General features: G+C 48.8%; 1 protein-coding gene across 1 annotated transcript in view; it reads right to left on the bottom strand.

The window, feature by feature from the left end:
* The window catches only part of SLC5A10 (solute carrier family 5 member 10), a 167,014-nt gene that overhangs the window by 15,196 nt on the left and 125,657 nt on the right, over positions 1-26,161 (bottom strand). The window contains exon 4 of the mRNA XM_063934937.1: positions 12,602-12,770. Within this exon, the coding sequence (XP_063791007.1) occupies positions 12,602-12,770 (169 nt within the window). The remainder of the gene's footprint in view (positions 1-12,601; positions 12,771-26,161) is intronic.

Raw genomic sequence — 26,161 nt, forward strand, 5'->3', positions numbered from 1 at the left:
GCGCCCTACGGGCGCTCTTCACACCGTCGCAAGGGGCTACGCCCCCTTAACCCTTGCATGCCTTTCTGGGGTTTAATATTTGTATTATATGGAGTATTACCTGCATTCCTTTGTTAGTGGTTAAATATTGCACAATGAAAGGGCGTGCGATGGTGAAGGAGGCGCAGCCCCTTGCGACGGCGTGAACAGCACCTGCAGGGCACGATGTACAGAATGTAGCGGGTGCGGGGGGGACTGCGGATGGTGTCTGTAGATGCTGCGGGTGGAGGGGAGGCAGAAGTGGGGGTGGGGCCTGGATGGGGAAGGTTCGGGAGGTGCTGCGTGTGGGGGAGGGGCAGAGGAGTGGGGGATGCAGATGGGGGAGGGGTCCGGAGGCACTGCAGGTGGGGGAGGGGCAGGGGTGCCACGGGTGGGAGAGGGGCAGGTGTGGGGATGTTGTGGATGGGTGAAGGGTTCCGGAGGTGCCGTGGGATGGGAAGGGACGGGAGTGCCGGGGGTTGGGTAGGGGACAGCAGGCACCATGGGTAGGGGCAGGTACGGGTGTTGCGGCGGATGGGAAAGGAGGTCCGGAGGTGCTGCAGGTGGTGGAGGGGCAGGTGCGGGGGTGCCATTGGTGGGGGAGGGGTGGGTGTGGGGGGGACCGCTGATGGAGGAGGGTGTCTGCAGATGCTGCGGATGGAGGGGGGCAGGTGTGGGGGGAGACATATAAGGGGGGTGAATGGTGGAAGGGGCCTGGAGGTGCTGTGGGTGGTGAAGGGGTGGAGGAGTGGGAGCCACGGGTGGTGTAGGGGGTCTGGAGGCACAGCATGTGGGGGAGGGGTGAAGTGCCGCTTGTGGTGGAGGGGAAGGTGCGGAGGTGTGGTGCATTGGGGAGAGGTCTGGAGGCACTGCGGGTACTGTACATGCCATAAAAGGTAGTTGGAGGGTATGCAGTAACAGGGCCAGGACAGGGGTGACAGGGTCAGAACAGGGGTGACAGGGTCAGAACAGGGGTGACGGTGCCAGGACAGGGGTGACAGGGCCAGGACAGAAATTATAGGGACAGGATAGGGGTGACAGGGCCAGGGTAGGGGCGGCAGGACCAGGACAGGGGTGACGGGGCCAGTATAGGGTTGACAGGGCAAGCACAGGGGTGACAGGGCCAGGATAGGGGTAACAGGGCTAGCATAAGGGTGACAGGGCCAGGATAAGGGTGAAAGGGCCAGGATAAGGGTGGCAGGGCAAGGCCAGGGGTGACAGGGACATGACAGAACACAGGGCACGGGAGAGATTGGTATTAGGGACAAAACAGTGGTGACAGACAGATGTGTCTTACCGGAGTCACTGCTGCTGGCTGCTGCTGTTCCACTCAAACCTGTTGGGATCTGCTGCTGCTGGAGACTTGGCATGGCTGACTCTCTCAGGCTGGAGTCCTGCTTTCTCTGCCCGTCCGCATCCCTCCCCCCCCCTCCTCAGTCACACACCGCAGACCTCGCGCAGCTGCCGGGCACTGTGGTAAGGTGAGACTGGAAATGACTGGTTAGCCCCCTGGAGATGCTGCGGCTGGAGGGAGGAGGGGGTCATAGCATGCACGTGGCGCGGACCTCACGGCTTCCGGGCACTGTGGTAAGGGGAGACTGGGAGTGACTTGTTAGCTCCCAGGAGACGCTGCGGCTGGAGGGAGGAGTGGGTCAGAGCCTGCAAGCAGCTCGGATTTCTGCAGTGCTACCCGCCAGCTAAAGTGTGTGAATGAGCTGGGCGCACTCCACTGCGGGTGGCAGCGCTGCAGCTAGCGGTGGGGTTGCCGGGGCTGGAGATAACAGAGGCAGTATGGAACCTGCACAGCGGCAGGTGCCCCACAAAACTGCAGCTAAGAAGCGTGGAGTGTGCCAGAAAGTGACGCTCCTCTACACCAGAGAGACCCTGCTGAGTATGCCGATGTGGGGGGTCAAGCACACAGTGACCCGGTGCCCGTCTGTCTGTATGACATACCCCTCACACAACCCCATACCTCCCAAATGTCCAGATTTTTGCGGGACAGTCCCATTTTTTGGGGTCTGTCCCGCTGTCCCACCCGCGGGTCGCAGTGTCCGGCGGTGGGGGGGGGGCAGTTGGAAAGCTCCTGTACTCGCTGTTCTGCTTAGCAGAGCAGCGGTGAATAGTGGAGACAGAGGCAGAGGGGGCATCAGGGGGTACGAATTAATGGGGGGGTTCCAGCAGCACAGCCGGATTAAGGGGGGGGGGGCAGGGGATACGTACCGTTGGCCCCACAGTTTTAGGGGGCCCCCCGGCTGGAGTAGCTCTGTCCCAGCTCAGAAGCCCCCCCCCCCCCCCCGTCCTGCCAGCAACAGCGGCAGCATTGTGCTACAGTCAGCACACGCTGCTGCATATTGGCAGGTCTGTGGTGTTGCAGGGAGGCAGCAGTCTCCCTGCTTTCTTCTCCCTGTGCGGGTGTGTAAGGGGGAGCGACCACCCCCTCTGGATTTAGCCCTAGCTGAGGGGCCAAAATCCCATAAAAAAAAAATATATCGGAATTTGCATAAGGGGGCGTGGCCGCGCGGTCCGCGATTAGGCCACGCCCCCAACCCCCAGCAGGCACAGCAATGAGATAGGGCTCCCCTGTCTCAAGTGCCCTGGGCCCCCCAGACTCATAATCAGCCCCTGGGAGCATGCCAGCAGTTCACAGAGCGCTGGGCATGCTCCCTCACTGACGAAAACGGGGACCCTCCCGTGAAGCCACGCCCCCTTTTCGCCGAGTGTGTTTCCTTCCTTCTGCCTGGAGAAAGCTCCTGCAGAAAGCTGGGAGGTCTGCACCCCTGCCTGTGACATGCCCAATGCCCATGCTATCTGCTTCTGCTCCTAGTCTCCTGTAGATTTGGCCAGATCTCTGTGACTCATTTGACTAACTCCGCCCACTGTTGTGACTCCGCCCAGCGTTAGCAAATGAATCACAAGGTCACAGAATAGGGCTATTATATAGGAGATATATATATAGTAGATTGCAATGGTAGCGGCACTCACAGTCATAGAAACATAGAAACATAGAATTTGACGGCAGATAAGAACCACTTGGCCCATCTAGTCTGCCCCTTTTTTTTTATCCTTTAGGTAATCTCAACCCTTTTTGAACCTTAATTCTTTGTAAGGATATTCATATGCCTATCCCAAGCATGTTTAAATTGCTCTACAGTCTTAGCCTCTACCACCTCTGATGGGAGACTATTCCACTTATCCACTACCCTTTCTGTGAAGTAATTTTTCCTTAAATTTCCCCTGAACCTCCCCCCCCCCCTCCAGTGTCAGTGTATGTCCTCGAGTTCTAATATTTCTCTTCCTTTGAAGAATGTTTCCCTGCTGAACTTTGTTAAGACCCTTGATATATTTGAAAGTTTCTATCATGTCCCCCCTTTCTCTTCTCTCCTCCAAACTATATATGTTAAGATCTTTTAGCCTTTCCGGGTACGTTTTGTGATGTAGGCCATGCACCATTTTAGATGCCCTTCTTTGTACACTCTCTAATGTATTTATAGTCTCCAGAACTGGACACAGTATTCCAGATGGGGCCGCACCAATGACCTATACAGTGGCATTATCACTTCTTTTTTCCTACTACTGATTTCTCTCCCTACGCAACCAATCATCTGACTTGCCTTTCTCATTGCTTTGTTGCATTGCTTTCCTGCCTTCAAGTCACTTGAAATAGTGACTCCTAAATCCCTTTCCTCCTCAGTAGTTTCCATTATAGTACCCTTGATACTATATTTAGCCTTTGGGTTTTTGAGACCCAAGTGCATGATTTTGCATTTTTTAGCATTAAACTGTAGTTGCCACGTTCTTGACCATTTCTCAAGCCTACCTAGGTCATCAATCATTTGTTTTACCCCTCCCAGTGTGTCTACCCTGTTGCATATCTTTGTATCATCTGCAAAAAGGCATACCTTCCCTTCAATACCATCTGCAATGTCACCAACAAAGATATTAAAGAGAACTGGACCAAGTACAGATCCCTGGGGTACTCCACTGGTAACATTTCCCTCCATAGATTGCACTCCATTAACTACAACTGTCTGTTTCCTATCCTGCAACCAGGTTCTTATCCATTTAACTGTTTTATAATCCACCCCCACGCTTTCAAGTTTATTTAGCAGTCTGCAATGTGGGACAGTGTCAAATGCCTTACTAAAGTCTAGATATGCTACATCTACAGCTCCCCCTTGATCTATTATTTTTGTCACAGAGTCAAAAAAGTCATTAAGATTTGTTTGGCATGATCTACCACCAGTAAATCCATGCTGTTTTGGATCCTGTAAGTGGTTTGATTTAAGATATTCCACAACTCTTTATTTTAATAGTTTTTCCATTACTTTCCCCACTACTGATGTAAGGCTTACTGGTCTGTAGTTACTTGCTTCTTCCTTGCTTCCACTTTTGTGCAGTGGAACTACATTTGCTCTTTTCCAGTCCTCTGGAATAGCACCTGTATTTAGTGACTGGTTAAATAATTCTGTTAACGGTGTAACCAGCACATCTTTTAGCTCTTTGAGTATCCTTGGGTGTACCCCATCTGGTCCCATTGATTTATCCACTTTTAGTTGTGAAAGTTCTGTTAGGACCTTCTCCTCTGTAAATGTACTTTCAACTACCTTATTTTTATGAATGTCCTTGCAACTTAACTGTGGCCCCATCCCTTCTTCTGTAGTAAATACTGAGCAAAAATAATTATTTAGGTGATCTGCTATTGCCTTGTCACCCTCCACCAAATGCTCACTCTCTGTCTTAAGTCTTATTATTCCTCCATTTGATTTTCTCCTTTCACTTATATACTTAAAAAAAAGTTTTGCCCCCTTTATCTACTGACTGGGCCATTTTTTCCTCAGCTTCTGCCTTTGCACGTCTGATCACTTTCTTAGCATCCTTCCGTCTGTCCAGATACACCTCTTTGTCATTATTATTTTGAGTCTGTTTGTATTTCCTAAAAGCCATCTTTTTTGCTTTCACACTAGTTGATACTTCTTTTGTGAACCACACTGGCTTCCTTTTCCTGGTGCTTTTCCTAACCATTTTGATACAAAGGTCTGTTGCACTTAGCATTGCACTTTTCAGTTTTTCCCATCTCTCCTGCACTCCTTCCAAGTTCCACCAGTCCGCCAATGAATCACTTAAACAATAACATCTCCCCATTTTTGCAAAATCAGCATTTCTAAAATCCAACACCTTTGTTTTTGTGTGACAGGAGTTGGATCCTGTCTTTATACTAAACCATACTGCTTGATGATCACTGGATCCCAGGTGTTCACCCACATATATGTCGGATATCCTATCACCATTTGTAAGAATTAAATCTAATATTGAATCTTTGCGAGTGGGCTCCATCACCAATTGCTTGAGTCATACAAGAAACGTCATTTTAAATGCTAAATTTATATATTTTCACATACATTCACATTTAAGGTAAAACCTTTTTATTGTTTGGATTCCTGAAGATAGTTTTTTAATAAAACTAAAACATAGAAACATTTAATATCACGTTTCTTGTGTGACATTGAGTGCCATCGAATTTACGTCGGAAGGCACTGGGCAACTATATATATATACATATATATATATATATATATATATGTATATATATATATATATATATATATATATGTTATATGCACACACTACACGTGGAAACCCCCCTTACTAAATTCTGCGTTTGCCCCTGTTATTTATTACCAGTTATTTATATAGCGCACACATATTCCGCAGCGTTGTACAGAGACTATTTGCCCACTCACATCAGTCCCTGCCCCAGTGGAGCTTACACTCTATATTCCCTATCACATGTGCACACACATTCACACAAGGGTTATTTTTTGTTGGGAGCCAATTAACCTACCAGTATATTTTTTTTGATTGTGGGAGGAAACCAGAGCACCCCTAGGAAGTCCACGCAAGCATTGGGAGATTATATAAACTCCACACAGTTGGGGCCATGGTGGGAATCCAACCCATGACCTCTGTGCTGTGAGGAAGTAATGCTAATCATTACACCATGCTGCCCAATTATTTGCAGCTAACCCCTGAAAATGGGTGTTTTCGGTGAAATAGCCGCAAATATTGTTTGATAAATGGGTCCATAAGGGGGCTATCTAATAAACTAAAAATAGAAGCCTTTTACATACAGAAAAGCAAAGTTCTATTTTGACCTCTCTAATTACTTGAAAAGTGCATTTCTCTATTCTTGCCCTATTGGATACTAGCTGGAGTACCCGGGATTTTAAGAATGTCTGTTTACAACAATAAATGTAAATATGAAACACACTGTATAAATAACATAGTAGATAGCTGAATACCCATGCTTTGCTATGGGATGAGGATGGTAAATTAGAATGATAGTTGTTCGTTAATTTACGCTGGTTGGAGATCTAGTATATGGGCATATCTTGCTTCCCTGACGCACTTTGTATAGTGTCCGGACCCCTTTTTGGTCCCCCAAGGAAACCTGCACTTCCCACTATACAACTCTCAGTCTGTGGCTTCCTGCTGCCTCCATTCCCCTCCTCACATCATGTCACTGCCCGTGTTAAATTATCATTTTTTTTTACAGTTTCTTATATAGCGCAGCACATTATGTATCTCCTGAAATACTCTGTGCTGCTGGGGGACCATGCTACTTCTACTATATAACTCTCAGTGTGTGGGTTTGTGCTACCTGCATTCCCCTCCTCACTTCATGTCACTGGCCCTGTGACATGATGCAGCCCTGTCATCACTGACATATCATGCATGTCCTGATATAGTCTGTGCTGCTGGCCCAACCCCTAGGGGTGCTAGTGGTGTGTTACCCCCACAGTGTTTGTTCCCAGAGTGTAAGTCATATGTGTAGCAAGTTTGTTGTAAATAGGTCCAGACATTCGGGAGTTTATGCTGTCTCCTGAAATACTCTGTGCTGCTGTCCCACCCCTAGGGGTGTCTAACCCCCACAGAGTTTGTTCCCAGAGTGTAAGTCATATGTGTACCAAGTTTGTTGTAAATTGCTGCAGGCATTCCAGAGTTATGCTGTCTGCTGACATACTCTGTGCTGCTGTCCCACCCCTAGGGGTGCTAGTGGTGTCTGACCCCCACAGTGTTTGTTCCCAGAGTGTAAGGCATATGTGTACCAATTTCTGTGTACATTGCTCCAGCAATTACGGAGTTATTCTGTCTCCTGATATGCTCTGTGCTGTTGTCCCCCATCCCCCAGGGGTGCTAGAGATTTCTAATTGTTTTAGTTGCCTCCGCCATGTTTTAATACGCTTGTATGTCAAATTTCACAATCTTCGCTTGTAAAATGTGGATTTGTATAGAAATACAGACAGAAGGACAACTTTTCACTTTTATATAGTAGATAATAGGGGCTGTGAAGAACAGGATTTCTATAGAGAGAAGCGAAGCGTCTCTCATCTTCTCTGACAAACATAACGCCATCTCTAGATACTGGAGCATTCTGTAGCAATGGAGAACGGCAGGGAAGTGGCATTCTCTTTCTGCTTTTCTCTGCTGCACTAAAGGTCACCTCCTTTTCCAATGGCCCCGCCGGCTTCCCACTACCCAAGCTGGCTCCTTCTCCGCTACCCCTGACAGCTCCCTATTCTCCTCACCGGCTCACTCTTCTTCACTCTTCCCTGGCTGGCCCTCCAATCAGCTTTGGTGTGACATCACCAACGCTGATTGTCACATGCGCATGCATGCAGGCATTTTTTGCAAATGCGATGTGGAGAATCTCCTCACCTTTACCACAAGGGCTGTCCTGGCACTTCAAAATATAAATTAGACAGTAATTCGAAACAAAAAGTGGCAATTTTTTTAATGACGCTTTTCGATTTCCTTTATAATTATTACCCTCCCCTAAGGAGAATGTTTATCAGATTTGTGTCATAAAACATGTGGAAATGGCTTTTAATAAGAAAGGCGGTAAGTAGGAAACCTTTCTGTGCACACACACACACATAGATATATATATATATATACACTGCTCAAAAAACTAAAGGGAACACTAAAATAACACATCCTAGATATGAATGAATGAAACATTCTTATTAAATACTTTGTTCTTTACATAGTTGAATGTGCTGACAACAAAATCACACAAAAATTATCAAAGGAAATCAAATGTATTAACCCATGGAGGTCTGGATTTGGAGTCACCCTCAATATTAAAGTGGAAAAACACACTACAGGCTGATCCAACTTTGATGTAATGTCCTTAAAACAAGTCAAAATGAGGCTCAGTAGTGTGTGTGGCCTCCACGTGCCTGTATGACCTCCCTACAATGCCTGGGCATGCTCCTGATGAGGTGGCGGATGGTCTCCTGAGGGATCTCCTCCCAGACCTGGACTAAAGCATCCACCAACTCCTGGACAGTCTGTGGTGCAACGTGGCTTTGGTGGATGAAGCGAGACATGATGTCCCAGATGTGCTCAATTGGATTCAGGTCTAGGGAATGGGCGGGCCAGTCCATAGCATCAATGCCTTCGTCTTGCAGGAACTGCTGACACACTCCAGCCACATGAGGTCTAGCATTGTCTTGCATTAGGAGGAACCCAGGGCCAACCGCACCAGCATATGGTCTCACAAGGGGTCTGAGGATCTCATCTCGGTAACTAATGGCAGTCAGCTCTGTAACTAATGGCAGTCAGTCTACCTCTGGCGAGCACATGGAGGGCTGTGCGGCCCCCCAAAGTAATGCCACCCCACACCATTACTGACCCACTGCCAAACCGGTCATGCTGGAGGATGTTGCAGGCAGGAGAATGTTCTCCTTGGCGTCTCCAGACTCTGTCACATGTGCTCAGTGAGAACCTGCTTTCATCTGTGAAGAGCACAGGGCGCCAGTGGCGAATTTGCCAATCTTGGTGTTCTCTGGCAAATGCCAAACGTTCTGCACGGTGTTGGGCTGTAAGCACAACCCCCACCTGTGGACGTCGGGCCCTCATTCCATACCTCCCAACTTTCTTTACTTGGGGAGCGGGACACTCGCGCGGCGAAGCCGCGCGCGCTCCCAAAAAGGGGCATGACCTATGAAAAGGGGGCGTGGCTTCACGGGAGGACCGCACTCACGAGCCACGCCCCCGTTTTCGTCACTGAGGGGGCATGCCCAGCGCTCTGTGAGCCGCTGGCATGCTCCCTCTCCCTCTGACTCCACTGAATAGACGCTGTGCGCATGCGCACAGCGTCTATTCACCGCTGCTCTGCTAAGCAGAGCAGCGATTGACAGAGCCTCCCAACTGACCCCCCCCACCGCGGGACACTGTGGCCCGCGGGTGGGACAGCGGGACAGTCCCCAAAAAACGGGACTGTCCCGCGAAAATCGGGACAGTTGGGAGGTATGTCATTCCACCCTCATGGAGTCTGTTTCTGATCGTTTGAGTAGACACATGCACATTTGTGGCTTGCTGAAGGTCATTTTGCAGGGCTCTGGCAGTGCTCCTCCTGTTCCTCCTTGCACAAAGGCGGAGGTAGCGGTCCTGCTGCTGGGTTGTTGCCCTCCTACGGCCTCCTCCACATCTCCTGATGTACTGGCCTGTCTCCTGGTAGCGCCTCCATGCTCTGGACACTACGCTGACAGACACAGCAAACCTTCTTGCCACAGCTCGCATTGATGTGCCATCCTGGATGAGCTGCACTACCTGAGCCACTTGTGTGGGTTGTAGGGAGGTCATACAGGCACGTGGAGGCCACACACACTACTGAGCCTCATTTTGACTTGTTTTAAGGACATTACATCAAAGTTGGATCAGCCTGTAGTGTGTTTTTCCACTTTAATATTGAGGGTGACTCCAAATCCAGAACTCCATGGGTTAATAAATTTGATTTCCATTGATAATTTTTGTGTGATTTTGTTGTCAGCACATTCAACTATGTAAAGAACAAAGTATTTAATAAGAATATTTCATTCATTCAGATCTAGGATGTGTTGTTTTAGTGTTCCCTTTATTTTTTTGAGCAGTGTATATACATTATATAAATAAAAAACTAAATAGTAATAACAAAAGATAAGAAATAAAAAATACTTTTTGTTCTAAGAAGAATATTAAAACTTTTTGTTTTCTTGGTACCGCATCTGCTTCATGCATCCTGAGCAAAATCAGAGATTTTATTGATGATGGCAAAAAAATGCGCTGCTTATGAAGTGGTGGAAAGTTTTCTTTTTGCACCACAACAGTTTTTTTAACCAAAATTGTTTTATTTTATTTTCTTTAAGCAAAAAAAATTGATTTATTCTTTTAATTTGGGACTCTTTAATATATATATTATTCCACTGAAATATTAAACATCATAAGGCTGATGGATAATTCGGCATTCGATAAACCCTTAACTCTTAACTTAACTCTAGAATAAAGACTCGGAGACTTATGGGCCCTACACACTGGGCGATAATACTGAAAGATATGAACGATCTTGTTCATTAATGAACGAGATACCGTTCATATCTTTGAGTGTGGAGGCACCAGCGATGAACAATGTGCGGCCCCGCGCTCGTCCATCGCTGGTGCCCCGTCGCTTGTGCATGCAGGTCAATATGGATGATCTCGTCCATATTTGCCTGCACTGCTATGGAGCCAGGTGACGAGGGGAGTGAAGAAACTTCACTCCCTCAGTCACTGCCCCCCCCCTCCTCGCCGACGGGTCGCCCGTCGGCCGTATCCGCCGTCAGGCAGCTTGGCGGCCGTATACACCACCAGGCAGCTCGGCGGCGGATCGCGCAATGTGTAGGGCCCATTAGATTTGGCAGAAATTGTTAGCTGATTTATTCAATAACTTATAACTAAAAATGTCTGAATGAAGATTAACTAGTGGTGGCCAAGAAAGAACGGCTAACTTCTACCCCCAACCCATGCGACTGTACCTAACTCAAAAACTCAGCCTAGAACAACAAACGGTATCCACTCCACTTTATACCTTGATTACCCACCCGTCCGGATGGTGTCGCTGTCCCTGACTGGGTGATCCAGCAGCCTATAGTCAACAAAGGTGATCGGTGCAACCGAACCTGCAATAATCATAAATACCAGAAAAAGAGGAAACTCCTCCTCTTCCCCAGAAATATGAACCAGCCAGATCCTGTCAGCCTGCATCCCTATTGGATGGCTAATCAAATGTCCCCTGAGAGTCATCCCCAGCCCATGGATGTTTGACCCTCTCCATTCCTATTTCAGTCATTCCGTTCTTCTTTTGTTTAGCTTTTTTCACCGCCATCTTGACACACAGGGGTAAATCTAGTAAAGAGCGATTTAAAATCGATATGAAATCAGTCCACATCGACAGAGTGTTTCAGGGTCTAAATTCCATATTTACAAACAGTCACTTTGAAAAATTTATTTTTAAACCGATGTCGATTTATATTGGTCTGCAAATAGTGATAGAAATCAACAGAAAATCGTGCAAAAAAAACCAAAACAATAAACAAACTTAAAAAAACACACAAAACCGGTCAAAACTGACCTTTAGTAAATAGACCCCACAGTCCTATTTCATAATATATTGATTTAACAACTTCATCAACAAAATCTTCCTATGTGGCCGGAGTGAGGGTGAAAGTCTACAGTGATGACATCCTCACAGAGCATTTCGTGTAACACAACTGTTGAAGTGACCAAATGGAGGAAATCGAAACAGCTTTACGGCAACACCAGGAAAAACTCAGGCCTCAGTAATAGCACAGACCTGCCTTTATCCTTACCCAGAAACCTGTCTGACAGGATGGACAACGAATTTTGTATTAAAAAAACTCATGTCTTAGCTGCAGCTAAGCGCTACTAATGGGCAGGAAATCTTTCCTATTACATGAAGTGTCTCTCGGTTGGATAAATATCAATAGAACTTAAAGTAATGAAACAGCCAGTAAACCACTCCTTGTCTATCCCCGTTTATGTCACAATTAGTTCTGGAAAGTGCTTTAATTGTCATTAGACTCAATGGGCGGGATTCAAATCTTTTTACCCCTTTCCACACTCGTTCTGTTTCTGCCCTCAGGGACGCTGTATCATTATTTTAGCTCGCTACCCCCGGAGTAGGGAGGCACTCAACTCTTTACACAGTAAACCTGATTACTATGGACGCAATATGCGCGATAACAGAGATCATTTTAGAAAGGAAATTGGGCGTAATATATCATTTGAATCTCACCCAATAATGGGTGAGATTCAAATGATATATCACGTCCAATTTCCTTTCTAAAATTATCTCATTTATCGCGCATATTGCGCCCATAGGAATCAGGTTTAGCTGTGTAAAGGGTTGTGTGCTTCGCTACTCCGGGGGTAGCAAGCTGAAATAATGATACAACGTCCCTGAGGGCAGAAACAGAACGAGTGTGGAAAGGGGTGAAAAGAATTGAATCCCGCCCAATGAGGGGTATTCAATTGTTTGAAAAGTCAGTTGGGTGTCTGCTTTTTCCTATCTAATAGGCAGGGAAAAATCAGACACCCAACCGACTTTTCAAACAATTGAATTCCCCCCAATGTGACCAGTGACCTTATTGACTTGGAACAGAAAGTGCCCCAAGATGCATTGTCTTAGGCGTGCTGTGTGGTGTGTGTACCTGTGTTTAGTGTTATGTGTGTATAGGAGCAGGACCAGCCCAGATGTACTTACCTGCTCGTTGGCTCTCTTCCAAAACACTGCCAAGCCGAAGATGGCTGTGACTGGCGGCGCCAGGTAGCTGGTGACGGACTGTATGTATACGTAGAGTTGGCCGCTGTTGGCGGTCTGTAGGATGGGGATCCAGACCACGCTGATTATAACAAGGACGACAGTCACTATCCTGCAGAGGGGAACACAGTGAGAACACACGTTACTATCTCACAGCAACAACAGTAACAGCAGTAACCTTTTATATTGATGGGTATATTATGTAGTCAATGCTCCTGGCCCCACCTGTTAGTCCAGTCTTTGCCCGTCTGGCACCACCGGCCGCATATATAGGCGTAGATACCAATAAATAATATATTTTACATCCATTTTTTTTTACAATTTGCAACACCGAATATTTTTATCACAAGGCATACTAGAGACGCCTAAGAACAGCTTTGTGCTTCGTGCCTCAGAGATGTCACATGTCGCCGGCCCCTAGTGAGTGGATAGGCCTGAATCTGAATGAATGGCTGTTTATGAGATCTTGGCTGGGTGCAGGTAATACAGCAGCACAAAAAGCACAAAGCATCACAGTTGGATGCCTAGTGATGATGTCACCATTATCCTGCCACTTGTTGGAGACTGGCTGATCCAGGCCTCCATAGATCACGTGACCTGCAATCCACCTGACACCAGCCCTAATTAAGGACGGGTCTTCTCTGCACATGCATTTGGTGTTCATTTATAAACAGACACTGTGACACGATGCCCGGGTTGGCACTGCCAGCTCTGCGTCTTCAACACCAGCCGCCTTGCTCAGATGCCCTAGTATAATCGACTTTGCAGGTCTGCTTATGACCCTATCTGCTGTACACATGACGACACCAGCTACTGAGAGGACTCTTCACCTTCTCTCCAACACGAATTGCCTATCATTGGGTTGTGGTGGTTCCCTTTCCTGGTAACTGACTAACTGTATCCTAGGCCACCAGTATTTGTTGGACAGCTATACAATGAAAAAAGGGCACGTAAAAAATATTTTCTGAGTTTATAGATTTAAGCTGATTTAGTTGGCTACAAATATGTTTAATAACCTTTTACTGATTCAACATGGAAAGCCCAGAGGAGCACATATAAACCCTACATAGATAGCGCTCTGGTCGTAATCATGAACCCATGACTTCAACACTGTGAGCCAGCAATGCTGCCCACCGTGCCACTTATGGATATGACCCAGTAAAGGCCTTTTCATAAGTATTACAAAGTCTGGAAGGAATGACATGTGCATGGTTACAAAACCACACATACAGTGAACTGTTGACAGGTGCAGAGAGGTACTGTACACGTCATTAAGTAAACTCCCCATTACACATACTTATTAGACAAACGATGGGATAACATATACATTGTGTAGAGTCCTGTGCCAGCTTCATGTAGTGGAGCATTAGCGACAAGTGGCATAACAAGAGTCTCAAGCGCTTGTGATGATCTGTAATCACGCCCTAACTCCCAGATAAAAGCCCTTCACCCAGACGGAGAGGCCGGCCATTGTGCCGTGTCTGTACATAAACCTGTTGTCATGTGCAAATGTCTCACCATTATCAATAACACATTAATGAGACCGGGACAAAGCATTTGGCAGAAAAAGGATATTATGTAGCCAGTAATAGAGTAGAACATGTATGGTGACAAAGAGAGGTCTCTAACATCAGAGGAGCCCAACAATGCGCCGCAAGCGGATAACAACTGACATTGGGGATAATTCAGAGTGGATTGCAAAGCGCACGCGCGTCGTACGGGTACAAAGAGCATCGTTGCTGTGCAATGCTTCTAGCGAAGAATCCATTCGCACAGCCGATCGCAACTAGAATGACAGGATGGGACGTTTGTGGGTGTCAACTGACCGTTTTCTGGGAGTGTTTGGGAAAAGGCAGGCGTATCCAGGCATTTGCAGGACGGGTGTCTGACGTCAATTCCGGAACCTTCGTCGCTGGATTCATCGCACAGGATAAGTAACTGTATGGCGAGTCTTGTTTTGCACAAAATGTTTTTGCAGAGCTCAGCTGCACAGGCGTTCGCACACTTGCAAAGCGAAAATACACTCCCCCGTGAGCGGCGACTATGCATCTGCATAGCTGCTAAAAGTAGCTAGCGAGCGATCAACTCGGAATGAGGGCCCATGTGCACTGCAGGGGGGGCAGATATAACATGTGCAGAGAGAGTTAGATTTGGGTGGGTAATATTGTTTCTGTGCAGGGTAAATACTGGCTGCTTTATTTTTACACTGCAATTTAGATTTCAGATTGAACACCCCTCACCCAAATCTAACTCTCTCTGCACATGTTACATCTGTCCCCCCCCCCCCTGCAGTGCACATGGTTTTGCCCAACTGCTAACAAATTTACTGCTGCGATCAACTCTGAATTACCCCCATTGCCAGCAGTTACTGCCCAGGCTGCCTAACGCTAATGATACAAATAGGGTATACAAGTCCACTCTCTAGCTCGACTACCCACCCGTTGGGGAGATGACGCTGCCCCCATTAGGGTAGTACAGCCAAATACCAGTCAATGAAGGTGAGCGCACTCAAAAACGACACGATTACAGCTCGGACAGATGATCTGCCATTCTTTCCTGCCAAAGATAGCCAACAAGACACAGGGGTATCATAGACCCCGACAACAGAAATATGTTGCGGGTACAATTTACTCGGGCTTGTTAGAGGGGCCCGGGCCAGCTGCTGAGGGGGACATTCACATTGTCCCCCTTTGCAGCGCAGTTCGACCCCTCCCACAGGGAACTGGCTGGCTGAGCGCTGGGAGCCCGTCACGCCAGGAGCCAAGGATCTTGCCACTGAGTGGACTGAGAGCATGGCAGCTCCAGCAACAGGAGCCTCGGAGAGGGAGGAGGTGCCAGGGGCTGCCACTCCCACAGGTACATAGCTCTCTGTCTGACACACACCGCGCTGTGTATTGTATTTTTATAATTTTTTTGCTGGATGGGCTGTGGCAAAACCTCCAGGATTTTGCCCATGCCACCCGTGCAGTACCTGGATCCGCCCTCGCCCTCGACACCCCTGACCCCCTAAGCATTACACACCCCTAATACTACTATACATACTGACATACACATAAAGGGATACTTATGACACAATTTTAAAACATCGGGCCCCGCCACTGCGCAGCTGTGGGTGGGACCTGATTATGCAAAGTTGTGTCACCATGGCCACACTCCCTGCTGCAGATGAGGCAAAGCGCGTCATTTCCCCACAAACTGCGTCATTTCACAGCAGGTCCTGATAACGTCAATCTGTACAAACCCCTTTCAGCACCCCCCATATGTAACAAAAATAGGCCTCTGGCTCCGAGTGACTGGGAAGCGTTCATTGTATATACCAGGGCCCTACGAGGACAAGCAGGACAGGGGTTAAACGCAGACATCAGCCACCACTACATCGTACTTTGTTTTTAATTAAATCTTGCCAACACTTCAAGGACCAATTAGAACAATTACCAGCACTTGGCACTGAACGTGACGCAATAGCACAACAAGCCTCATCTGAACTTGCTGGAATTAGTTAAACCACCAGCAAGCGCTTCATAAATATAAAGAAATAAACATTTATTATTACAACAGCCAGGAACTTTGATCCGCATTATTAGTCTTCCTGCCAAGATTAAAGCCCAGTACCCACGGGCCGATCAAGGAGAGATGCGTGCTGAGCGAACCGCTCAGCACACATCTCTCCTGCCGCTCAGCACAGCGCGATCTGTGCTGAGCGTGCGGGGGGAGACGGGGGGGCCGCTCACTTCACCCAGCGGGTGAAGTGAGCGACCCGCTAGATTGGCCTGCATGCAGGCCAATCTAGCAGCGGCGATAGCGATGTGCGGGGCCGCGCATCGCTATCGCCGAGGGGGCTACACACGGAGCGATCCTGCCGATATTCTAAGCAATCTAGTCAGATTGCTTAGAATATCGCTCCGTGAGTACCCCCCTTAAAGCCCAGTACCCACGGGCCGATCAAGGAGAGATGCGTGCTGAGCGAACCGCTCAGCACACATCTCTCCTGCCGCTCAGCACAGCGCGATCTGTGCTGAGCGTGCGGGGGGAGACGGGGGGGCCGCTCACTTCACCCAGCGGGTGAAGTGAGCGACCCGCTAGATTGGCCTGCATGCAGGCCAATCTAGCAGCGGCGATAGCGATGTGCGGGGCCGCGCATCGCTATCGCCGAGGGGGCTACACACGGAGCGATCCTGCCGATATTCTAAGCAATCTAGTCAGATTGCTTAGAATATCGCTCCGTGAGTACCCCCCTTAAGAGCTGCCAAGTTAATTTCATTTACAGCTGGGTCAGTCTTGGTCGGCTCCCTGATGGGGAAGTTGATTTGAAAGCACTACACGTGAGACAAAGGCTGAAAACAATTAGAGAGGTGTGTCGGTGTACGTTTTAGTAGCTTCCTTCGACTGGGTGGAATTAAAAAATGCTTTTGAACGCCGGGGTGTGTCGGCTGCTAGAGTGCTTGGTGGTGATTCCGCAGCTGCTGTGACACGGTAACTTACAGGCATCCGTGAATCATTCTGTTGACAGATACAAAGCTGGCTTTCCACTTTCTCATCATAATATGGGACGCCACATTGGGACCTATTCAGCAACATTATCAGAGATACGGCTCATTTTTCTTTTTCCTTATATTGCAGGTTATCTAGTCCTGGGGATGCAGTATAATGTAACCTACAGTGGTGCTTGAAAGTTTGTGAACCTTTCAGAGTTTTCTATATTTCTGCTGAAATTTGGCCTAAAACTACCTACCCTCCGCTGGCTACAAACGCTACGTGTCAGGGGCAAACGCAGGATTTTTAGGGGGGGGAGTTTATATATATATATTTATATATATTTATATATATTTATATGTTCCAAACTGGCGGCTCTCGCGGCCCACAAAAGAATCACAGGTAGCTGCTTTGCTTCTGTCTTATATCCGTACTATTGCATTGTATTAAACAATGAATTATATCTGTATTCTTGACTATGGTTGAATAAACCGAAACCTAGAAACAAAGCAGCTATCTGTGTTTCTTGTGTAGTCTGTGAGTGCCGAAAGTTTGGAACATGTGCGTCAATTTTATTATAGAGGGCACCCGGCAATAGTTATCATTTGAATTGATAAGAGTGCAGAGCGGCATAGAACATTTTTTTTTGTAATACATGTGACGCACACATGCATACAGCACACACAGCATACTTGCATTAATGCACATAGCATACATACAGACACATACACACAACACTTAAAAACACCCACAGGGCATACATACACACACACACATACATAGCATACATGCACATAACATACCTATGCTCACATACATACACACACACATACATAGCATACAGTACATTAAATTACATTACACGTAGCATTGTTATACACACACACACACAGCATACACAAATATTACACTTGCAGAGGGCACACAGCATACTTACACACACCATTTGTCCATTGTGGGTGTCAGTGCGTATTTTGCATATGCGTCTTTATGGCTTCCTGCATAGGATGCACCTCCATTGCACTAAATGCGACTATATCCGGATGGATGTGAACAGGAGTCAATTGGGAACTGTGGGGGTGATTCAGACTGGAAAGCTGCAGCAGCAGCGTTCAGAGTCTGGTGTGGTGTGTGCACGCACAGCGACCGCACAGTACTTGCACACATAGTGAGATGCGAAAGCATCTCACTGGCGCAATCACCTCTGCCTCATTGACAAGCAGAGGTGGTCATGGGCGTGTCAATGGCGTGGGGGGGGGGGCAGCGGCATTGGGGTGAGCGCGGGCCGGACAACGCAGGCGTGTCCAGACTATTGCTGGGGCGGGCTGCGGTGGCTGCGGGACATCACACGCAGCCAATGCGACCCAAAACATGGCGAGTAGCCGCCTGCCTCCGCAGCTAGGCTACGTAGGCAGGGAGCTACTCGACAGATGCGAAAGCATCGCCGCTGTGTTTTCGCACATCTACGGTCAGTTCTGAATTAGGCCCTAGAGGAGGCCCTGGGAAATTTCCCTTTCTTCCCTCTGTCCTAGGTGCAGCAGCTGCTGAGGGGGGCAAATTCACAGGGGCCCCTTGAGTGGTTTTCCTCTTCTTCTTCTTTTTTTTTTTTTTTGGGGGGGGGGGGGGGGGGGCCCCTGGTCAAAGCCGCTGAGCACCTGAGACTTTGACCGATAATTTTAAAACTATGAGACAAAGCCCTTTGACGAGCCGCACCTTACAAATATCAACCCCCAACAATAATTGTGCACTTCATTATGGTACGGAATGCAAGCTATTGTTCTCTAGTATCAGCCACTTTATGCTATGAAACCATTACTATAATATACATATAGACAATATATTTCGCCTGACATACCAGCCATGACTTCCATACCAGGATTTATCATCTTAAGGTCAATTTACAGTTTTAAATTGTTTGCCTGGCTCTGAAGTCACAATGGTTTTTTTTTTTTAACACTCCTTAATTAAATTCAATTAAATAGTTATCCAGGTCAGTTGGCAAACAAGCCTGTCTCCTGCTCATACTCAGCCTACTTCCTGTAGGCTCATTGCCTGAGATGGAGGTGTCAGCACCAACAGATTCTCACCCATGCCAACAGCAAAGGATTCTGGGAAGGGAGACAATACATGGCGAAAACAACATTAAAAACAGGGTTTATTAATTCAGTACTTCTGCGGATGGAGGTCGTGACAATGATAAAAATACAGTTTCTGTAGCATAAATTATGCAATTTCACTGTATATGCTGGAACACAAAACTATGGCGCATGCACATATATGGATCTGTAGATCTGGAAGATTCAAGCCCTTATAGCCGCTTGCGACTGTAAAGGGGGGGCAGGAAAGTGAAGGGGCGGTCTAAAGTTGTCCCACGAGTAATTGCAAACAGATGCAGAACGGCACAGGTACAAAATAGATTGTGTTCAATCATTAATGGTCCAGGTTTTAAGTACATCCATGCTTGGCCACAGGTGACTTAGGGGGACATTTACTAAGCAGTGATAAGAGCGGAGAAGTGAGCCAGTGGAGAAGTTGCCCCATCAACCAATCAGCAGCTCTGTATCATTTTATAGTGTGCAAATTATAGATGTTACTACAGTGCTGATTGGTTGCCATGGGCAACTTCTCCACTGGCTCACTTTTCCGCTCTTATCACTGCTTAGTAAATGTCCCCCTTAATTAGTACCTCAGTGAATCTGATTTAACCATCTGTGCTAAGCCATGGATATACGTAAAACCTGGGCTGTTAGGGTGCCTTGAGGACCGCGGTTCCCAAACGAGATATTCTGTGTGGGTGTGACCAGTGAAGTGTGGGCGTGACCAGTGAAGTGTGGGCGTGTACCCAGATAGGTTTACCATACTATCCCTTTAAACCGGGACACTTATGAATTACACAGGTTCTGCGGCTGGCTGACTTCAAGACTGCATTTCACCTAGTTTTATTCAGCCACAGAACCTGTGTAATTCATGAGTGTCCCGGTTTAAAGGGATAGTATGGTAAGTCTACATACAGTATTAGGGATACTTAAAGCCTTTTACTTCTAACATAAATGTGATACCAGAGCACCTCTGTCCATGTAGCAGAATGAGTGTCATGAGGTCATGTAAATGTATTAATGTTTTTTAATACATTCAGATGTTCATTCTGTGATGAAAATAATCATTACGGCATCTCCTAAGTTCTAAGTAATGGAATAAATTAAAATCATTTGATATGTCAAAAATATGTTAATTGGTTCTTGACACGGTTAGTCTCATCCGCCAGAATGTTAAATAATTCAGTCTGTAGTAGTCATTTCAGATTGCGTTATAATTGTATAATGGATTACTCCACTTACAGAAATACTGTATACATTGAACTGCTTGAATGTATTAAGCTTGGTACAGATTAGAAAGCTCTATCTGCCGACCCACTGTCGCGTCGACAGAGCAACCGATTAGTGCTGCAGGGGCGGCCTGATAGTTCTGTGAACAATGTCGTTCACAGACATATCGGGTGCACACACCCACTGATCCGTTCCCTATACATTCTTCATTGATATGACGAATTATATATCATCAGTGAGTACCCAGCATTAGTCTTATTTTCATGTAGAGGTGCATGTGATGCCCCAATCTTCCTACAATATTTTGACAAGAGACTCATATCACTACTTTATTCTTTTGGGGGATTCTCCTCTATACACTAGATCAGGGCTGGCCAAACCGGTCCTCGAGATCTACCAACAGTTCATGTTTTCCAGGCCTCCTGGAGATCGGTAGAATTGTCAGGTAGGAATAAATGCAGCACATCTTAATTAGTAATGACTACACCTGTGCACCAGCTAGGTGGTCTGGAAAATGTGAACTGTTGGTAGATCTCGAGGACTGGTTTGGCCAGCTCTGCACTAGATCATAGGTTCTCAAACTCGGTCCTCAGGACCCCACACAGTGCATGTTTTGCAGGTAACCCAGCAAATGCACAGGTGTATTAATTACTCACTGACACATTTTAAAAGGTCCACATGTGGAGCTAATTATTTCACTTGTGATTCTGTGAGGAGACCTGCAAAACATGCACCGTGTGGGGTCCTGAGGACCGAGTTTGAGAACCTATGCACTAGATCAGAGGTTCTCAAACTCGGTCCTCGGGAGCCCACACAGTGCATGTTTTGCAGGTAACCCAGCAGGTGCACAGGTGTATTAATTACTCACTGACACATTTTAAAAGGTCCACAGGTGGAGCTAATTATTTCACTTGTGATTCTGTGAGGAGACCTGCAAAACATGCACTGTGTGGGCCCCTGAGGACCGAGTTTGAGAACCTCTGCACTAGATAATGCTCAGACTGTGGCTTCCTATAGTCTCCATTCTCCTCCTCACATCATGTTACTGCCCCTGTCACATGCAGCCCTGTCCTCACTGACACATCACTCATCTCCTGATATACTCTGTGCTGCTGGGGTACCCTGCTCCTCACACTAAATAACTCTGTCTGTGTCTTCCTGCTGTCTCCATTCCACTCCTCACATCATGTCACTGCCCCTGTCACATGCAGCCCTGTCTTCACTGATACATCACTCATCTCCTGATCTCCTCATCTCCTGATATACTCTGTGCTGCTGACACATCACTCATCTCCTGTCTTCACTGACACATCACTCATCTCCTGATATACTCTGTGCTGCTGGGGACCCTGCTCCTCCCACTATATAACTCTCAGTCTGTGGCTTCCTGCTGCCTCCATTCCCCTCCTCACATCATGTCACTGCCCCTGTCACATGCAGCCCTGTCCTCACTGTCACATCACTCATCTCCTGATATACTCTGTGCTGCTGGGGACTCTGCTCCTTCCACTATATAACTCTCAATCTGTGGCTTCCTGCTGCCTCCATTCCCCTCCTCACATCATGTCACTGCCCCTGTCACATGCAGCCCTGTCCTCACTGACACATCACTCATCTCCTGATATACTCTGTGCTGCTGGGGGATCCTGCTCCTCCCACTATATAACTCTCAGTCTGTGGCTTCCTGCTGCCTCCATTCTCCTTCTCACATCATGTCACTGCCCCCGTCACATGCAGCACTGTCCTCACTGACACATCACTCATCTCCTGATATACTCTGTGCTGCTGCGGACCCTGCTCCTCCCACTATATAACTCACAAAACTTTCCAAAATATATTGTTATTAATGTTACATAGAAATAAACAAGCATTTAAGCATAGACCCACTCATGTGTGGAGCTACACACGCCCTTTGGGCAGAGTATGACACGCCTTGTCGACGGCGCATCCTACTGTAATCTCCCTGATTCTAGTTTTCAACAGTTGGTAAGTATGAGTCCTGTCCTCACTGACACATCTCATCTCCTGATTTACTCTGTGCTGCGGGTGGGGGGAGGCTGCTTCTACTATATAAATCTCAGTCTGTGGCTTCCTGCTGCCACCGTACCCCTGTTTACGTCATGTCACTGCAGCATACTTGATGACTATCTTTGGGGGAAGCCTGGAGAGGCGATGCAGGGGGCAGCTGATGGAGACAGGGCCTAGTGTCATTAGGCCCCACCAAGTCACAGCAAAATGTCAGGACTTATGCGTTTATGTAGTCATGACTTTCATAGAATCATATTGGTCCGCCACCTGCCTGCAATTCCAGACTGCGTAGGTCATGAATGTGGCCGAGACAGCATAAACTCACCGGCTGGGCATGCGGCACGCCTCTTAATGCATCACTCTGGCACAGAAGGGGTTACAGTTTTTGTGGGAGGAATGTAAGGGAAACTGCCTGGATTGTGATTGGCTGGATTCTGTATAGGGGCTGGTCTGACATACATATAGTCTTCAGACCTAGGACAGCCTGCCTCTATCCTGTTTTTTTCCGTGGAACTGCAAGTACTACTGCATTAATCATATCTGTTCATTTTCAATTCTTCTTTTCATTTCCTAACTCTCTTCTCTCTTATTTTTCCCACTCTCTTCTTCCTTCCCTATTCTTCCTTCTAGTTACCTCGGCTGTCTCCAATCCCTGCTCCCTTACTCTGTTCTTTCCCTCTATCTCAAGTTTTATAAGTCTTATGCGCCTCAGCCTGAGCCAGACGCAGCGCGGGCCTCCCCGCCCGGCTCATGGACTCCACTGAGGTCCGGCCGGCCCGGGGTGGACCTGCTGCGGCTCCTGTATGGGAGTCTCAGGGCGTGCGCGGCCGGGCTCGAATGCCCGCCCGTGCTCCCCTGCATCCGCGCTCTCCTCTCCGTCCCCGCCACTGGCTGTGGCCGTGAGTGGAGCGCTGGAGGTCCGGATGCTGCTGAGGCGGCCGGACAGGGATGGTGTCGCACCGTCCCTGATCCAGCGCTCGGGCCGGCTGTCAGCCGTGCGAGTCATGTGGGGCCGAGACAGCGCTCCCGTCCTGCTGCTCGGCGGCTCTCACCCGCCAGGGGGGGCAGCCCCCTTAATTATTTATCCCACAAAAACAATTGTATAAAAATAAAAAAACAAACAAAACAAAATCAACTTACAAATAACCGGTTCAAGGCCAGCCAGGGCACACCCACATTTTATAATTTGCACCGGGTGACACGCTCCAGGGGTCCGACGGCGCGCGCGTGTGCCGGCATTTCCTGCAGTCACCAGGGGGGCCCATATGAGGCTTACTCCCGCTGGTGCTCTCAGGTCCGGGTAGCGCACTCCCGTGGAGGGGCGGCAGATGTCCTGTTGCCGCCATTGTGCCTGGCAGGGCCCGTCGGTCGGGGTCTTTCCGCGCCTGCCCGCGGAGGGACGGGCCGCCTGGCCTCTCCTGCCGAGGTTGGCCCTGTTGGGCCTGCCCTTTCCGGGTTGGCTCGCGTACCGCTTCCTTCTGCCGCCAGACGTGCCCGTGCAGCCCCTGCCGGTCATAGGCTGGGGTCCCAGCTGCCGGTCACTCGCCGCATCATGGGTTGCATGCGCATGCGGGTGGCGAGCTATCTGGCCCTCCCCGTGTCCAGATTCCTACTTCCGACATGGCTGCGGTCAGCCCTCAGTCGGACGTTGCGCTGCCCCCATCTAGCAGTGCCGACACTCCTGTTTCTCATCCTGAGGCCTAGGCTCAGGATGGGAGGAGGCGCAGCGCAGGCGGTTTCCGCCAGGGTTTTATCGCTGCAGGACAGATGTGAAGTTATACCCTACAGTGAGAGCTCTTCCGGGTCCTTGCTCCCTACGGGTGGTTTGCGAACCTCCCGTGGGGGCGCGGGACTCGCGTTCCGTGCCTGAGCTTAGAGCTACGGCGTCTGCTCCTTTGGTAGACGCCACCATCTTGTGCGCCATTCGTGCCACAGTCAGGGACAGGGGCCGGACACCGCTTCTTTGGCTGATAGCTTCGCGCAGACGCTTACGCCACTCCTGTCCTCTGGCGGAACGGCCGGCCCGCGCCAGCTTTGCTCGCGGCGGCCGTGGGACCGGTGGGGGTCCACGGGAACTATGTCTCTTTTGTCTCCCCAGCCGTGGACGTCGGGACTGGAATGGAGTCGGCCGGTTCCTCAGCGAGTCATCCGACGGGTGCAGGGACGGACGGAGCTGCTTCTCGTGCAGGTGAGTTTTCTTCGGACCCTGACTTGTCCCGGGGTAGTATGGTTACCCCCCATAGCGGGTTGGGATCTAGTACTCAGTCCCGTCCTCTAGCGAGGGTAGACGTACGCGTATGGTTTCCAGCAAGCGCAGTAGACACAGGCGTAGGCGTCGGGGCACGGACTCATCCCTTGGTTCAACGTTCTCGGAGGGGGTGTCCTCCTCCGACGGCTGTTTGCACAGGGTCAAACGGCACAAGTGCCGGTATTCAACCTCTTCCGCCTCTTCCGCCTCGTAAGTGTCGTTCGAGTCGGACACCGTTCACAGCGCTAATACGGCGGTGCAACGCGGTCTGATGCCCCGGGTCCGGGACGGGATCCGTAAGGGCCAATACGTCAATATCTTCTCCCTCACTAGTGTTGATCGTTAAGCTTTGCTTTCGGCTACGTAGACATGGACAGGGCAGCGAAGCCGCTTTGCGATCCTACCCTAATTGGGTTAGGTGCATGTTAATCTACGCAGCGTGTTATTTAGAGATGCTCCCGGACGAGCACATGAACCTAGTGCGCTATCAATTCCTTATACACTTGCCGTACCAGGAGTATAAAGGGTCGGCTGGGCGACGTTACTATTAGGTCTTCCGGCGCACACTGCTCGGCTGGGAGATCTCAATTTTCGGTATAATGGATGTCGAATTGTGCTCGGAGCTGACACAGGGCTCCGTGGGCACCGAGGAGGGCAGTACGGCGAGACGGTGGCCAAAGCGGCCTGGCTCTCGTTCTGCTGCTTTTCTAGCGGGTCCATCCCGTACAGGGCATTGTAAATGCTTCGCTTTCAACAATGCCAAATGTGAGTTGGGTGGTCGGTATCGTTTTCGTCGCTCCTGCATCGGATGTGGCGGAGCCCATGGGATCAAGGACTGCACCAGTCCTGGGACACGGGGTAATTCCGGCTTGCAGACCCGGCAGAGTCGGGTTCCCGCGGCCCCAGGCGCTGTCCTTGGCCCCCACCCCAATTAGATTAATGGCGCCCATACCCTGGCTGCGAGGGTACCCGCGGCGGGTGGACGCCCAATTTTTGCTCTCGGGTTTCGCGTTCGGCATCTCCTTGCCGATATCTGGGCTAGTGTGTCCCGGGGCTGGTACGAACCTGCGTTCGGCCCGGGCTTTTCCGGTCGTGCTCCGGCAGAATGTTCGGGCTGAGGTTTTCGTTGGGCAGGTGGATAGCCCCCTTTTCGGATTCTTCCCCCCACTTACCGGATTTGGTCTTGTCCCCCGTTGGGATAGTGCCCAAGAAGACCGCGGGCGAATTTAGGCTCCTCCGTACATGATGCTATCCCCGATTATCAGTGTAGAGTCATTTACCTGTCCTTTGTTTCGGCCATAGCCACCATTAGGTCCTTTAGAACGGGGGCCGTGAAGTGTAACTTTGACATTCAGTCAGCATTTCGTCTTCTCCCTCTGTACCCTTCGGCCTTTCGGTTTATGGGTTTTTTATATTGGGCGATGGCTA

This window comes from Pseudophryne corroboree, chromosome 7 (assembly GCF_028390025.1).
Source record: "Pseudophryne corroboree isolate aPseCor3 chromosome 7, aPseCor3.hap2, whole genome shotgun sequence".
Taxonomy (NCBI): Eukaryota; Metazoa; Chordata; class Amphibia; order Anura; family Myobatrachidae; genus Pseudophryne; species Pseudophryne corroboree.